Genomic DNA, 16,201 nt, shown 5'->3' with positions numbered 1-16,201 from the left:
ATCCTCCTAATAAATTCATTGTTTCTCCAAACGTAATAACCTGGAACTTCACTATACAAAAGAGTTCGCGCAAAACCATCTACTTTACAGAGATCGAAAAAACCTATAAGCGTTGTTTTCTTTGGATTCGCGATTTTATTAACAATGTTCTCTTCTGTGAAATAAACTCTTTGACCATTGTCTAGATGAACAGCAAGATGAACAACAGGAGGATATCTCTCATGAATGTGAAAACCGAAAATACGCCAGACTGCTTCAGAACTGCTTATGTATCGTCCTGCTTCATACCTAGAAACCTCATCTAAATTATCAACGGTAAACGCTGCCTGATCAGAACCCTTATTTACGTACTTGCAGATGTATCTGATAGATTTAACTGAATTGCAATACTCAACATTGATATGAGCTTTGAAAGTACGTGACAAAACAGGATTAAATGATACCACCCATCGATTATCAATATCATTTCCATTAATTTTTATTGCTTTTCCACCGTCTTCCGGAGACCGCCTTCGATACTTAGGATATCCATCTTCACCTGTTTGAGTTTCTTTTAAGAAAGGCCTTGGGTATCGTTTAGTGCAAACACCAGCCAGCATGCAAGGTGAACTGAAATGGAAAACTCCACACGGGCCATGAATCATTGTTGATTTAATAATTTCATGAAGTGTTTGATCCTGATCAGGGTCAGGTAATTCAGCTCTTATAACTTCGTTAATAGAGTCAGGTCTTATTTTTTCTTCCAACTAAAGAAGAATATGAACATGTGGAAGTCCACGCTTCTGCCATTCCACAGTATACATGTTACACCTTACATTGCCAAAGATACAACCTTTTCTCAGAAGATTCATCATGTGTTTAACTTTCAAACAAAATACCCTCGCAATGATATCGTGTCGATCATAAGATTTTTGTCCTTGTCTCAAAAGATCTTCAATTTCTGACCATTTAGGATTGCAAGTGAATGTAATGAATAAATCTGGACGTCCGAAATGCCGTACGTACGTCATAGCGTCTTGAGTTCGTTCATGCATGTAGCGGGGTCCACCAGTGAACGAAGACGGCAATACAACCATTCTACCAAGTTCTGAAAACTGTCCATCTCTTTTTACCATAGCGTCTTTTAGGTGGATATATTCCTCACTCCTAAGTTTTGTTTGATTATTACGAATCCAATTGAGCCTTTCAGTTTCAATCTTAGCATACATGTCAACTAAAAACTGATTAAAGAGATTACGAAAGAGTACTAAATGACGTATTTCACTAACACGCTCCATTAACCTATAACTGTAGAACTCAGAAGCAGAGACAGTCTTCTTGAGAGGGGACCTAGTCTTTGCGTCACGTTTAGGTATGTTTATGTAATAACCATCCTCTCCACGGAAAAACATCAAAGGGTACTGGAGAGCATCGTATGCACGATACGTTTCACTAATCCGTATTAATTTATTGTCTATACTGTAAAGAATTATATCTCTTTTTTCGAAAGCCTGACCGACAATAACAACTGCTACTTCATTAGTTTGAGGAACATTGAAACGACCCTTGTGCTGACCTTGCGGTTTTCTATCGGCATTAATTACAACCTTGAACTCTTTTTGGTCTTTAGGAACTGAATCGATAGCGGCCTTAAAATCCAAAATATATTTATTATTTTTATGAAGCGACTTCTGTAGTTGGCTAACTAATTCGGGTTTAACACCAGGAGTAATTCCACAACGGATTTCACTCTCACGTTTATCATCCCCAAGAAAGTACAACTGAAGAAAAGAAGGATGCTGATGAGGTTCAGCCATAAGGCTACCTCTTCTGTGGTACACTTGGACCTGAATTTTAAATGTTGGCATATAATTTCCCTCCTTCACTTCTTTTGCTCCAAATGACGTCATCTGAAAACATCCGTTATACTTTCGAATCGTGGAAAGGAAATGTTCTGAAAGCGGGTCTTGATGGATAAGGAGACTGTTCAAAGGTTCAGGGTAGGGCTCAATTGTAGGAAGCTGGACTTGACCACCACTGCAGCACATCCCTGGAGGTTCATCCATCCATTTTAAAGCACGACAATAAATACACGGTAATCGTTCTCCAATGTTTACAATTTTATCATTTCCATAATCGATGTTCGTTTTGTAATGAAAGCCAGACAAAGTCTTAGATTGCCAAGGTGCTAGTTTACTTTGTAACCTTTTTTGATTGTATTTAACTACAGCTGCCTGATTAACATGTTGGTTTTGAGAAACTTACCTTTTTACAGCTTCTCTATTTACTTCAGGATGACTTTTAGTATATTTCGCAGCAGCTACTCTATTTACTTCAGGATGAAATTTATTATATTTTGAAGCAGCTTGTCTCAATTGTTTATTCCTAATTGCATTTGTAAATCGTTTCCTCCTTTTTTTTTCTCTATTTGGTTGAAGGGGTGTTACATTATCACTAATAGATTCACTTGAACCTGATAAATTAATTTTAGACTAGCTGATACCCGCCCGCTTCGCTGGGCATCTTTCTTAAAAAAAGTATGATTATGAATTCCTACTGTCCCAACAATCAATCGATAAAAATCGATGTATTTGCCTAACATTGTATAGAATAATACTGTTGAATAATAATTGTATAGAATATTTGTATTTAGTAACTTTCTACCTTTATTCTAATCATTCCTCTGAATTTAGTTTACAACCGAATTTGTTATTACAATTTATTCATTTTAACAGTTGTTATAGCAACGGTAACCATTGCAACTGTAGCCATGGCAACTTTATCCATTGCAACGGTAACCATGACAACGGTAACCATGGCAACGGTATCCATTTCAACTGTAACCATGGCAACGGTATCCATGACAACGGTAACCATGGCAATGGTAACCATGGCAATGGTAACCATGGCAATGGTAACCATGGCAATGGTAACCATGGCAACGGTATCCATATCAACGGTAACCATGGCAACGGTTGATTAGCGTGGGTGGTTGGGCTGGGGAAGGGGGGTGAGTTCTATAATTGATGGGTGCCACTTGATGGGTTTCTTAGATTGGCGAATCAAAATGACATTTTCTAAAAAAAAAAAAGAGAGAGAGATATAGGGAAGGGGAAGAAGTCACGGGAGGGGAGGAGAAGAAATCCGTTCTTAGTGAGTGTCTACATCACGAATGGAGTAAGTATGCTAAATTTCAAGTCAATCGGCGAATAGTTTCGGAGATCTCGTGATGAGTGAGTGAGTGGTATTTCGCTTATATATATATATATGTCGGAGATAATATCGAGCTGGGTTTTCCCAGAGATTGGAAATTCCCAATATTTTAGTTTGTCTGTTAATTTTAAGCAAAATCGTAAAGCATAGAATATTTAGATATTATTTATGATTTAAGCTAGTTATATTTTTTATGGTTATAACGATGGGCTTAAGTCCGGAGTGACAATGGTCACCAAACGTAGCCGAGGTCACAGGATAGAAGTAAAAAGTATATAGTTAGAAATATCGACAGACAATGAGGGCTGTCGAAATAATTTTTGAGTGAATAAGTATTTAGGGTACTTGGGAGAGTAGTGCTCGTTGAGCATTGATCAAGTAAGGATCGCATACATCCTGCTGACCCCGGATTCGTTCTCGGTCTTATTCCCAAAACGTCTTTAACTGTTATATCAATCGCAGTAGAATATTTGTAATTAAATTTATTATTTGTACGAGTTAGTGTACGTTATATTTTAAATCAAAGTCTTTATTATATTTGATTATTGTAAAAATAAATAAAGATGGCTGATAATGATCCAAAGGACCCTAACGATGCCCGAACCACTCTTCCTCCGACATCAGAAGTGGGATCAGGATCATCTGCTGCATTTTCTTCTGAGCAATTTAAACTGCTTTTGGAAATGCAAAACCAAAGTCTTGTAGAGTTAATAAAGTCTATGACAAAACCAGTGTCACCGAATCGTAGTATTTCACTACCGAAATTTAACCCGGAAAATTCAAACGCGGATTCGTGTGCTTGCTGCGCGACAGTGGATATGTGTTTAGTGGAACGTCCTCTAGAAGGTAGTTCGTTAGTTATTGCACTAAGTGAAGCTCTTCAAGGATCTGCGTCTACTTGGTTATCTCAAGTGTGTTACCCTGGGATAACCTGGACTGATTTCAAAGATCTTTTCATTACAAGGTTTGCCGGAGTGGAGACATCAGCAGCAACTTTAATTAATCTGCAAAATAGTCGTCCAAAAGACGTCGTCTTCAACGTTTGGCGTTCACCACAGACGTCAAGACCCGTATTCAACTACAGAAAGAGTTAAAGGCTTTTTCTTACACGCGCAAGAGACCTACATCGTCGCAAGATGAGCGATCGTCTTCTGATTTCAAGAAATTTAAGTCGGCTGTGCCTATTAAGTGTCATTCATGTGGGAAAATGGGGCACAAGAGTACAAATTGTCTCTCAACGGCAAATCAGAGGAAACCGGAGTCATCACCAAACAATCAGGTAGCTGTTAGACATATTCCAATGCACAACAAGCCTGTTACCTGCTACAAGTGTGGGAGAACTGGACATATCGCTTCCAAATGTCAATCTACGGCCAGCAGCATGAAGGATCAAGGAAGCAAGGAATTTAGAGAGCGACGAGTCGATTTCTGCACAGTGGCAGCTCCGTCAGGTTCCTTAATACATCGTGGTGAGTCGTTTTCATTTTGGTTCGATTCAGGAGCGGAATGCTCATTGGTTAAAGAAAGTATTGCGACTAGGATCGCGGGAAAGAGGGAAAATAAATTAATAATTCTTAAGGGTATTGGAAATGTTAGCGTGAACTGTACGATACAAATTTTGTCTGAAATAACTATTAATAGCCATACGTTAGAGATACTTTTTCATGTTATTGCGGATGATTATTTAAAATGTGACATATTAATTGGTCGTGAAATTCTTGGGCAAGGATTTGATGTAAATATAACTTCAAATAATTTTAGCTTATCTAAAAGTAAACTGATTAATGAATGTAATAAACTCGAATCTATTAGTAAAATACATTTTAATGATATTGATACTGACGTAATTAGAGATGATAAAGAGAAACTCATTTCTATTTTAAAAGAATATACCGATTCATTTATTCAGGGGTTTCCAAGTACTCGTGTTAATACAGGGGAGCTTATAATACGTTTAGTTGACCCTAATGTAACTGTACAAAGGCGACCGTATCGTCTCAGTGCCGAGGAAAGGCAGGTAGTACGGGATAGAGTAGATGAACTATTGAAGGCTAATGTTATTCGTCCGAGTTGCTCTCCGTTTGCAAGTCCTATATTATTAGTTAAAAAGAAAGATGGTTCTGATCGTTTGTGCGTTGATTATCGGGAACTGAATTCTAATACGATAGATGATAAATTTCCCTTACCCCTCATAGCCGACCAAATAGCGCGACTCGCTGGTGCAAAGTTTTTCACATGTTTAGATATGGCCAGTGGATTTCATCAAATCCCTGTTGAGACAGAATCAATTGAACGGACAGCGTTTGTAACGCCTGATGGGCAATATGAATATTTGACCATGCCATTCGGGCTAAAGAACGCACCCTCTGTCTTTCAACGTGCTGTTATAAAAGCTTTAGGAGAACTTGCATATACATTCGTTATTGTGTATATGGATGATATTATGATTATAGCTTCAACTATTGAAGAAGCTTTAGACAGACTTCAAAAAGTAGTCAGTATTCTCATTAAATCCGGATTCTCTTTTAATTTATCGAAATGCTCGTTTCTCAAAACCCAAGTACAATACCTGGGCTATGAAATTTCTGCTGGGGAAGTCCGTCCCAGCTCACGTAAAATCGAAGCCTTAACTGTCTTACCTGCACCGAGAACCGTAACTCAGTTGAGACAATTCATCGGTCTCTCTTCTTATTTTCGTAAATTTATTCCAAAGTTCTCACAGGTAATGAAACCCTTATACCGTTTGACCTCAGGTAACAAAAAAATATTGAATGGACTGAGGTACATGAAAATATCCGTCAGAAAATAATCTCTGTATTGACTAATGAGCCTGTACTAATGATTTTCAATCCGAATTTTCCTATAGAGTTGCACACAGACGCTAGCTCTGAAGGCTATGGGGCTATATTAATGCAAAAATTTAATGGTTCAAATAGAGTTGTCGAGTATTATAGCAAAGCTACAAGTTCAGCTGAGTCACGATATCATTCATACGAATTAGAGACTCTAGCTGTATTTAACGCAGTAAAATTTTTCCGTCATTATTTGCATGGTTGACCGTTCGTAGTAATTACGGATTGTAATTCGTTAAAAGCCTCTCAGAAAAAGGCTGACCTAACACCAAGGGTTCACCGTTGGTGGGCTTTCTTACAGACTTTTAAATTTGATATTGTGTATAGAGAAGGTAAAAGAATGGCTCACGCTGATTTCTTTTCGCGTAATCCTGTTACAGAACAATTGCGTAGTAATTCAAATAAAATTTTACAGAAACGGATAAATTTGACGGAAATTTCCGATGATTGGCTTCTTGTTGAGCAACGGCGTGACCCAGAAATTAGTAAGATAGTAATTGATTTAGAAAATGATGAGATTGCGTCCGATCTTGCTAAAACTTATGAAGTACGGTCAGGGTTACTCCACCGAAAAATCCAAAGGCGAGGTAAAACATTATGTTTACCTATTGTTCCACGTGCTTTTAGGTGGTCGGTAATAAATCATGTACATGAGTCAATTATGCACTTAGGATGGGAGAAAACACTTGACAAGGTTTGCGAGTATTACTGGTTTGAAGGAATTACGAAATATGTTCGTAAATTCATTGATAACTGTTATACTTGCAGAGTTTCCAAGTCAAGCTCAGGCAAAGTACAAGCAGAGCTTCATCCTATTCCTAAGACCAGCATCCCTTGGCATACAGTACACATGGATATTACAGGTAAATTAACGGGTAAAAATGATTCAAAAGAATACGTTGTCGTGTTGATAGATGCTTTCACTAAATTTGTTTTATTATATCATACTCGAAAAATAGATAGTGTCAATACTATTAAGGCTCTTAAAAACGCTATATCATTGTTTGGCCCACCGACCCGCATAATTGCGGATCAAGGTAGATGTTTCACAAGTAAAGAATTTCAAGAGTATTGTACCTCACAAAACTCAAAATTACATCTTATAGCTGCGGGTTCTAGTCGAGCTAATGGTCAGGTAGAACGCGTAATGAGTACCCTAAAAGTATGTTTACTGCAGCCGAAACGAGTAGAAACTCTTGGCAAGCAGTTGTAAATGAAATTCAGTTAGCAATGAATTGCACTACCAATCGAGTCACTAATGCGAGTCCATTAGAATTGTTAATTGGTAAAGTAGCCAGACCTTTTGGAATGGTAGTTGGCCAGGTAGATAAAGAAATAGATATCTCTGACGTAAGGCAAAAAGCTATTGAGAACATAGAAATAAATGCTAAGTATGATAAGTATAGATTTGATAAAAATAAAGCAAAAATTATACCATTTAAGATAGGAGATTTCGTGTTAATTAAGAACGAAGAGAGAAATCAAACGAAGCTTGATCCTAAGTTTAGAGGTCCATTTGTAGTGGCGGAAATTCTCGATGGCGATCGGTATACTTTGAAGTCGTTAGACAATAATAGGACTTATAAATATAGTCATGAGAATTTGAGGAAAATGCCGGAAAGTCATATCCCTATTGAATTGGATATACCAGATGATCATGAGGGTGATGAACAGGAAGTTTCTCAGTATAACTCTGAGACAGAGTCAGAAACCACCGGGGAAAGACCGAGCACTAATGGTAGTTGATGAAAGTCGCATCACTCGCATCAGGCTGTAGGTCATAATGGCAAATCAATGGTGGTTTGGCCAGAGTGTGATGGGCAGTAGATGATGTGGTGGCGATAAGAAAATTTTACTTCTGGGGTCAAACTACTTGGACCAAGCTGTAGTCGTAACTGCAAATCCAGGGTGATTTGAATCAATCTTGGTTGCTAAGATTGTCAGGGGGCGATGGGCAGTTGGTGAGGTAGCGGGGGCCTGAGAAGAAAATTGTGTTGTACTACATGTGTCATTGGTTGACAATGTAGAAAAGATTTTGAATACTGGTGTACATAGTTGAGTAACTATGGTGGTACACAGTTTTGCTGTATGTAATATACAGTTGCAGACCATTGTGTGCTAAGGGTCTATACCTGGGGTGGTGATGAACATAGCCTGCATGATCGCTGGGATAGACAATCGTAGAAATTTTGAAAAGGCACCTTCAAGAAGCTAAGTCTGTTAGATTTGATAGTCGAGAGTTTTTGTAGCTTAAATGAGCCTCTGAATAAAGGAAAATTATTTGTTTAAAAAAAAAAAAAAAAAAAAAAATTGACACGGTTTGTAATAACATGTTTACTGATGCACCCGAGGACGTGTGATCGTCAGGTTGACCGTGTCGGAGATAATATCGAGCTGGGTTTTCCCAGAGATTGGAAATTCCCAATATTTTAGTTTGTCTGTTAATTTTAAGCAAAATCGTAAAGCATAGAATATTTAGATATTATTTATGATTTAAGCTAGTTATATTTTTTATGGTTATAACGATGGGCTTAAGTCCGGAGTGACAATGGTCACCAAACGTAGCCGAGGTCACAGGATAGAAGTAAAAAGTATATAGTTAGAAATATCGACAGACAATGAGGGCTGTCGAAATAATTTTTGAGTGAATAAGTATTTAGGGTACTTGGGAGAGTAGTGCTCGTTGAGCATTGATCAAGTAAGGATCGCATACATCCTGCTGACCCCGGATTCGTTCTCGGTCTTATTCCCAAAACGTCTTTAACTGTTATATCAATCGCAGTAGAATATTTGTAATTAAATTTATTATTTGTACGAGTTAGTGTACGTTATATTTTAAATCAAAGTCTTTATTATATTTGATTATTGTAAAAATAAATAAAGATGGCTGATAATGATCCAAAGGACCCTAACGATGCCCGAACCACTCTTCCTCCGACATATATATATATATATATATATATATATATATATATATATATATATAGATTATTGTGACGCGACCTTGAAATTTTACTCTCAACGCGCGCAAAGAAGTTTCACTTCAAAAAAAATTTTCAATTTTTTCAGCGGGAATTTAAAAAATATATCATACCACTAGCTCTGATAATAATGTTTACCTTCATGATTGTAGAATTTTAATCAACATGATTTTAGCGGTTAACATAAATAACGATTAAGTTTACGATCTTTTAGTTACCAGCCAGATAGTAATAATTATTATTCAGATGGTAAATGTAACTATCTGGGTGGTTTAGTTAACAATTTGGATAGTTTTTGCAATCATTCATACTAAGAAGCCTGTTTTACAATACTCGGATAGTTGTAGTTATCATTAAATTTTCTCCGTGTATGATCATGAAAAGCAAAAATAGCCGTTTTGACACTTTATAATCCTATAGCGGAAATATATGATAATAATTCAATTCAATAAATAAATCACATTTCCAATATTGAAAAATATGAAAGATAATTATGAGCTGCGATAGAATTTGGTATTTTACAATAAACATTGTTATAATGTAATATAATTAATGAAAATGATTTTTAAAGATGATTTTTGTTTATAAGTAATCTTCATATCATATGACATTGCAAGCAAAACAAATTCAATCACCGAAATATTTATTAACTGTTAAAAAATATTTTTTAACTATTAATAAATACTAATAAGCTATTGATAAATATATAATTTCTTCCCAAATAAATATTTATTGGATGTTAAAACATATTTATTAAAATTTAACAAATTAAATAATTGTCTTCGAATAAATTAATTTATTAAAAGTGAATAAATCTTTCTATCAGTGTATGTTGATAATTAATGATTTATAAATTTAATAAAAAATTTTTTTCATGACGCATCGATCATGTATACGATTTGCTTTACTTGTAGTTGTTAAAAACTCTGCTTTTCAAGTAAGTTTTTTTTTGGTTTTGAAATAGGATTTTATTTTTGGCGTTTTCTTTATACATATATAAGTAATAATATCCTAATAAACAACTTACACACTAAAATACCATCATTTGAACTGTCATTACATGATGCTCTTATCAAATATAACTAATTAACTAAATTATAGTTTTTATTATTATTATTATTATTATTATTATTATTATAATTTTGTTATTAAATGCTCAGGGGGGTTATCCCCGGAGTCCGATTCTCCGAGGGCCCAGCCTGAGCTCCATCCGTTACTGCTGGACCACTCCGCACAACAAGGCGGTTAGTGATCACAGCAGGCCAAAGTCATTTCCCTTAAGAGACGGAGAGAACCAAGTAAAACAGCCTTCTGCATCCTAACTGCCAAGAACTCAGCTTTTGATGAGCAAGCTGGAACTTTGGCAAGTGAGGATACAAAAGACTGTTTCATCCCTCCTAGGACGCCAACAATCAGAACGAGAAGCTTGACACGGTAACCTGGGTAAAGTTTGCCAATTTCAAACAGGAGATCCTGATATATTTGTCTTTTGTGCTCTTCTTTGGCTGAGATGTTGTATTCAGCCGGGGCCGAGAACTCAATGACATAAATGTCACGAGTGGCCTTGTCGAAGAGCACAATATCAGGTTTGTTGTGATCTATCCGCCGGGTTGTTGCAAATGACATGTTCCAATAAATTTTGCAACTGTCATTCTCAACAACCTGGGGAATATCTCCTGGCAAATAAGGCAGCACTGGTGTCACGTCAATACCGTAGCAATGACGAAGATAGTAGTACAGTACTCTCAGGGCAGCATTGTGACGCTGGATATATACACCTCTCGCCAGCACTGGACATGCCGACAAAAGGTGCATAAGCGTCTCCGGATGTTGTCTACACCTCCTACAGGAAGTGTCCGGTAGCTGCACCTGGAGCACCTTGCTACGGTACTCAAGAGTGTTAATGACACCATCTTGGCAGGCAAATATGAACCCTTCAGTCTCGGACATCAGGCCAGCTGACTTTAAGAAGGAAAACGTCAGCTGGGTGGACAAGCCATGATCACGCACGTGTTTAAAGAACACGCTGTGCATGGACTTGTCCATCAGTTCGCCAAGGAGTAGTTTTTCCTCGGTGTTCCTGATGACGCTCTTAAATTCCTCCTTTCGAAGTTCCATAAGAACGTTTATTTCTCCAAGACCAAGGGTTCTTGCCGCATATATTGCTGCCTTATACAAGAATGACCCCTTATGTTCATTTTCATGTTTATGTACAATTTGCATAAGAAAGTCATCCTCGTCTGCAGTGAAATTGACAACTTCGTGTGTTAAACCCAGGACCAAACGGTCGTGAAGCCGCTCCAAACTCTGCAAACCTCTCCCACCGATGAATCGGGGAGGTATAATCTGGCGACTGATGAATTGGGGTGCATGCTCCGATTCATATTGATGATCTTACGGGTTTTGATGTCGAGATCTCGTAAATCCTTTCGGGCCCATTTCAGGACACCGAAAGTGTATAGTAAGACTGGGACAGCGAGCATATTAGTAGCTGAGACTTTGTTTTTGCCGGAAAGTTCGGAGGACCAAATTTTCCGGAGTCTCCTAACATACTCGCTCTGGAGAGTTGCTCGGACTTCAGAGACCGCATGCATGCGGTGCTCTTCCATTCCTAGATATCTATACAACTCCCCGGCGTCTAATTGTCTTAAGACGCTCCCATCCACTAACTCGACATCATCACCAGTATCAGAGCACTTACCCCTCGCCAGATGTACGACCGCACACTTGTCCAACCCAAAAGACATTCCGACATCTCGTGTGTACTCTGCTACGATGTTGAGGGCCGCTGGTAGATGATCTTTATCAGCGCTATACAGCTTCAGATCATCCATGTAAAGCAGATGGGTAATCGAATAGTTTCGATCACCCGGAGGCCCCACAGAGTACCCACGAGTTTTACGGAGAGCAACAGATATAGGCAGCAGTGAAACGCAAAACAGCAGAGGGCTCAAGGAATCACCTTGGAAGACCCCCCGTTTATACTCTACAACTCCGGTTACGTGCAATGCATTTCCACTTCCAATGTGAAAACGCGTTCGCCAGAGCTGCATTGTACGCCGAATGCACTCCACTATTTCCGGATTGACTCCCTAAGCATTTGAGTAGATATAAAATCAACTCATGTGGAGTTGAGTCAAATGCCTTGCGATAGTCAATCCAAGCCATTGACAGGTTGCGTTGATAGTAGATCGCATCTTGTAAGACGCATCGATCCACTATCAGGTTCTCCTTGCAAACTGACAGGCCTCTTTTACTGTCACGTTGTTCATATATCTGTTGCCATACAGGCTCTATCTGCTGCAAGATACGGTTATTTAAAATTTTTGTAAAAATTTTATAAACCGCATTCAAGCAGGTGATAGGCCTGAAATTCTTAGGGTCAGACAAGTCACCTTTTTTAGGTATCAGTACGGTTCGCCCTTCTACAAGCCAGTTCGGAATCGGATCGTCAGCTCTAATGTATGATGTAAATATGCAGGCCAGATGGAGGTGGGTAGAAGTAAACTTCTTCCACCAGAAGACATTAATGCCATCTGGTCCCGGGCAGCCCAATTTTTGCTGCCATTTAGAGCTGAACGAACTTCATCCACACTGACTGCAGGGCTCTCTTCATCAGCATTCTGCCGACGGTGTTCCCGACAGAATGCGTTGAAGTCGTGCAGAGCTGGAGTATTGGCGTTCACGTTTTGTTGATCTCCATACAAATCAGTCCAAAAAGCTTCCACCCGCTCAGGTGTTGGATAAGTCCCAGTAACATCGGTCTTTGGTGTCAGAAACCGCGAAGGGCTGGATCGAAACAACGAGTTGTCGACCAACCGCTTCAGTCTTTTCTCTAGTGACTTTTTGGCAGTCACTAGAGCCCGCAATTTATTAAGAGACTTTTCTTCTTCTTCTTATAATAATAATAATAATAATAATAATAATAATAATAATAATAATAATAATAATAATAATAATAATAATAATAATAATAATAATAATAATAATAATAATAATAATAATAATAATAATAATAATAATAATAATAATAATAATAATAATAATAATAATAATAATAATAATAATAATAATAATAATAATAATAATAATAATAATAATAATAATAATAATAATAATAATAATAATAATAATAATAATAATAATAATAATAATAATAATAATAATAATAATAATAATAATAATAATAATAATAATAATAATAATAATAATAATAATAATAATAATAATAATAATAATAATAATAATAATAATAACAATAATAATAATAATAATAATAGTAACAATAATAATAATAATAATAATATATTATTTAACATTACTAATATAACTTTTTTGAACTATTGCTAAATAATCATTATATTGCTTCGGAAAAGTAATAAAAATAAATAGAAAATACCAAATGTATACTTTAACATGCCGTATGAGGCGGAGGGGAGGATGGGAAGGACAAAGGATGAGGAAGTGATGGGTAGTGTTGATTTTTTATATATATTCATAAATCACAGATGCTTTTCTTGAAACAGCATGCACTATTGTTGAGGTCTTTGGGCACTTCTTGGTTTTGGGTGACTCGATCGTTGTAGGTGCTAAAGCTGTTGTTTATATCTTGCTCTTCTTCTTAGCTCGTCCAAGTATCTGGTGTCACCTTGGAGCCACCAATACTTTTCGTTTATTGCTATTTAAGTAAGTCTCATCGATAAATGGGTAACGAATTAGTCTTTCAAGTGTCAGGTCCTAGGTTCAGTTCCCACGCGTGACGGTTTTTTTTTATGGAAATAATTTTACATAATTATATCTAATTCTATATAATCATACAGGGTCATTTTTAATATATAATTATGTATAAGTATATACAATTATATATAATCTTTTTTATCCGGGAGAGTCAAATACATTTTTCTTTAAATAGAATGTTACTGTTATTTTGGTTTTTTCTTTTTTTAAATTAAAATCCATATTCTTTTTAAGTAAAATGAGTTGAAAAGTCATTATTTTTACCGGTGTTATAACTTTTTTTTTTTAGGCTAACATTTAATTTTGATTAAAAAAAATGCGGTCTCATGGGACACCAGATTAGAACGAAGTTCCTTCGGATAATATAGAAGCAACACAAATTGCGAAAAGAAATAAAATAAATTAATAATGTGAGTACACACAAAAAACAAATTTCTTGCGCCAAGAAGATTTTAATCAAAACAAAAGTTATTTTGGAGCAAGAAGAAATTTTCTTGGCTCAAAAAATTTGTCTTGTCTCAAGAGACTTTGACTTCGTTCAAGAAATTTTCGATCTTTCTTGATATTTTCTTGAGCCAAGAAAATTTACACTCCAGTCAAGAATTTTTTTGTTCAGTGTATACGCCACGTACTTACACAAGAAGTTCAAATATATGTCGTGGTAGAGGAAGAAAGATAAAGAAAGAACGACGCTTGCGTGTATACGACTATAGAACTTCCGTTGTACATTTTTCTTACGGTTTTAGTCTCCCATTTTTTTCAGTTCCGTCTCGAAGTAAAACCCCTATTTCCTCCAAGCCTGCCGTAAGGAACTTCGTTTCAAGAATGATACGCCTTTTTGGCTTTAAAACTTTTTTATCTTAGAGCTAAAAGAGTTTATACAAAAAAAATTTTTATTCACTTTTCTTACAGATCTGAATGTTATAAACATTTTTAGGTTGGTTGGAGCAAAAAATTTTTTTTTATACGCCCTTTTGGCATTAGTAACGCGAAATATTTTACTAACTATAAATAACTAAATAATAATACCAAACTCTCAATATCATTTTCAGATTTTATTTTATTCATATTATTTAACCATCATTAATTCTCAATTTTTCGGCCTAAAATGAAAATTAGCGTTTAATTTAATTAATTTCTAATTGAAAAAATTTTCCTAAAGAATGATTAATTTGTAAAAAATTTCTTTATTCACAATTTTAGACAAAATAGTGGTAAAAATTTGAAACAAATGAATTGCATTTTTATATCATAATTTTGTTATAGGCGAGTACATTACTTTGTATCATAGGCAACGTTCTACTCTTCAAATAAAAGCTCAAGAAACCGAAAGAACATTCCGCCACTTGATTGAACAGTATAATCAACAGCATGCACAACTTTACCAGTTAAAAATTCTTTTAACTGATTTGCTAAAAGCCAATAATGCTCCTTTATCTTCTCATCAAAATAACATGGAATTTTCAAACCCACACCAGAAAAGTTAGAAATGTTTCATCAATTATATTTCGATTACATTTTTTAACAGTAATTATGTTTTTTATCTTCCTTTATAGATAAACTTGATGCTGTCACGGAAAAATTGGAAGCTAAACATTTGGATCAACTAATGTTAAGTAAAAAATCAGAGACTACAGAGAAAATAATTGATTTAATGAAACATATCACAGACTGTCAAGATCCATGTACTTTAGAGCAAAACTTTCATCCCTGTCTGTGGTGCTCAGGAAAATTAATTACTGTGTAAACAGGAGATATATCATAAAATATTAATTAATTTTAAAGTATAATATGTGGATCATTGTGCATAATAAAGATTATTTTTTGTTATTATTTAAACTAATTTTAATCACATTTTAGGATCATATCATTAGTAATATGAGATTTACCACTGAATATTCAAACAAAATATCCTATTGTAATGAGTAATTCTTTCGACTTCCTCCTCAATAAGTGAAATAATTATTAATAGTTGAAGTAATGATAAAAAGTAGTTTCAACCATGAATTTAACAATAATTAATTTCTTTTTATTCAAAAGTCATTTTAAAATGAAGTCGCGACCCTTGTGGAAATAATTCTCAGAAAAAACTCTTGAAAAGTCTTTATAACTCTGAATAAGACTTTTCGAAAGTCTTCACATCCCTAACTAAGTAAAGGAAAGACTTAATAAGTCGTCAAAATTCAGCAAAACTCTTCAAAATTCTAATTTTCCCTGTAATTTCGGACTTTCTCAAAGAGTTATTAAGACTTGATAAGATTTATTCAGTTTGACAGGAAAAGAAGAGAATATTTCTTTTCAAAAAAATTACTTATCAGAATTAAAGAAAATTGAAAATAAAACTATAAAAAAGAATTAATGCATGTTTTGTAAAAATTTTTTTAAAATAATATTTTTATCACGAAAATACTTTGATGGGCATCGAATTACTCATAGTTG

The 16,201-nt window shown here is 35.5% G+C and overlaps 2 protein-coding genes across 6 annotated transcripts in view; both read left to right on the top strand.

Moving 5' to 3' along the window:
- Positions 1–15,595, top strand: part of LOC141535662 (uncharacterized) — a 54,818-nt gene extending 39,223 nt beyond the window's left edge. For 4 of the 5 annotated variants that reach the window (XM_074255714.1, XM_074255717.1, XM_074255713.1 and 1 more), the window contains 2 exons: positions 15,029–15,244; positions 15,319–15,595. In XM_074255714.1, coding sequence (XP_074111815.1) covers positions 15,029–15,244; positions 15,319–15,509 — 407 coding nt within the window. In that variant the 3' untranslated portion in view covers positions 15,510–15,595. The remainder of the gene's footprint in view (positions 1–15,028; positions 15,245–15,318) is intronic. The other variant, XM_074255718.1, reaches the window with a different exon arrangement.
- Positions 3,100–4,340, top strand: LOC141535664 (uncharacterized). Its single transcript, XM_074255722.1, has one exon. The coding sequence runs from the start codon at positions 3,756–3,758 to the stop codon at positions 4,284–4,286; it is 531 nt and encodes a 176-aa protein (XP_074111823.1). The 5' UTR covers positions 3,100–3,755; the 3' UTR covers positions 4,287–4,340.
- Positions 15,596–16,201: the final 606 nt, after the last annotated feature.

The sequence above is a fragment of the Cotesia typhae genome, unplaced genomic scaffold (genome assembly GCF_013202065.1).
Source record: "Cotesia typhae breed Kobodo isofemale line unplaced genomic scaffold, CoteBio_Ctyphae scaffold_152, whole genome shotgun sequence".
NCBI classification, from domain to species: Eukaryota; Metazoa; Arthropoda; class Insecta; order Hymenoptera; family Braconidae; genus Cotesia; species Cotesia typhae.
Note: the sequence above shows the minus strand (reverse complement) of the source record. Positions and strands in the feature narration are given on the sequence as shown.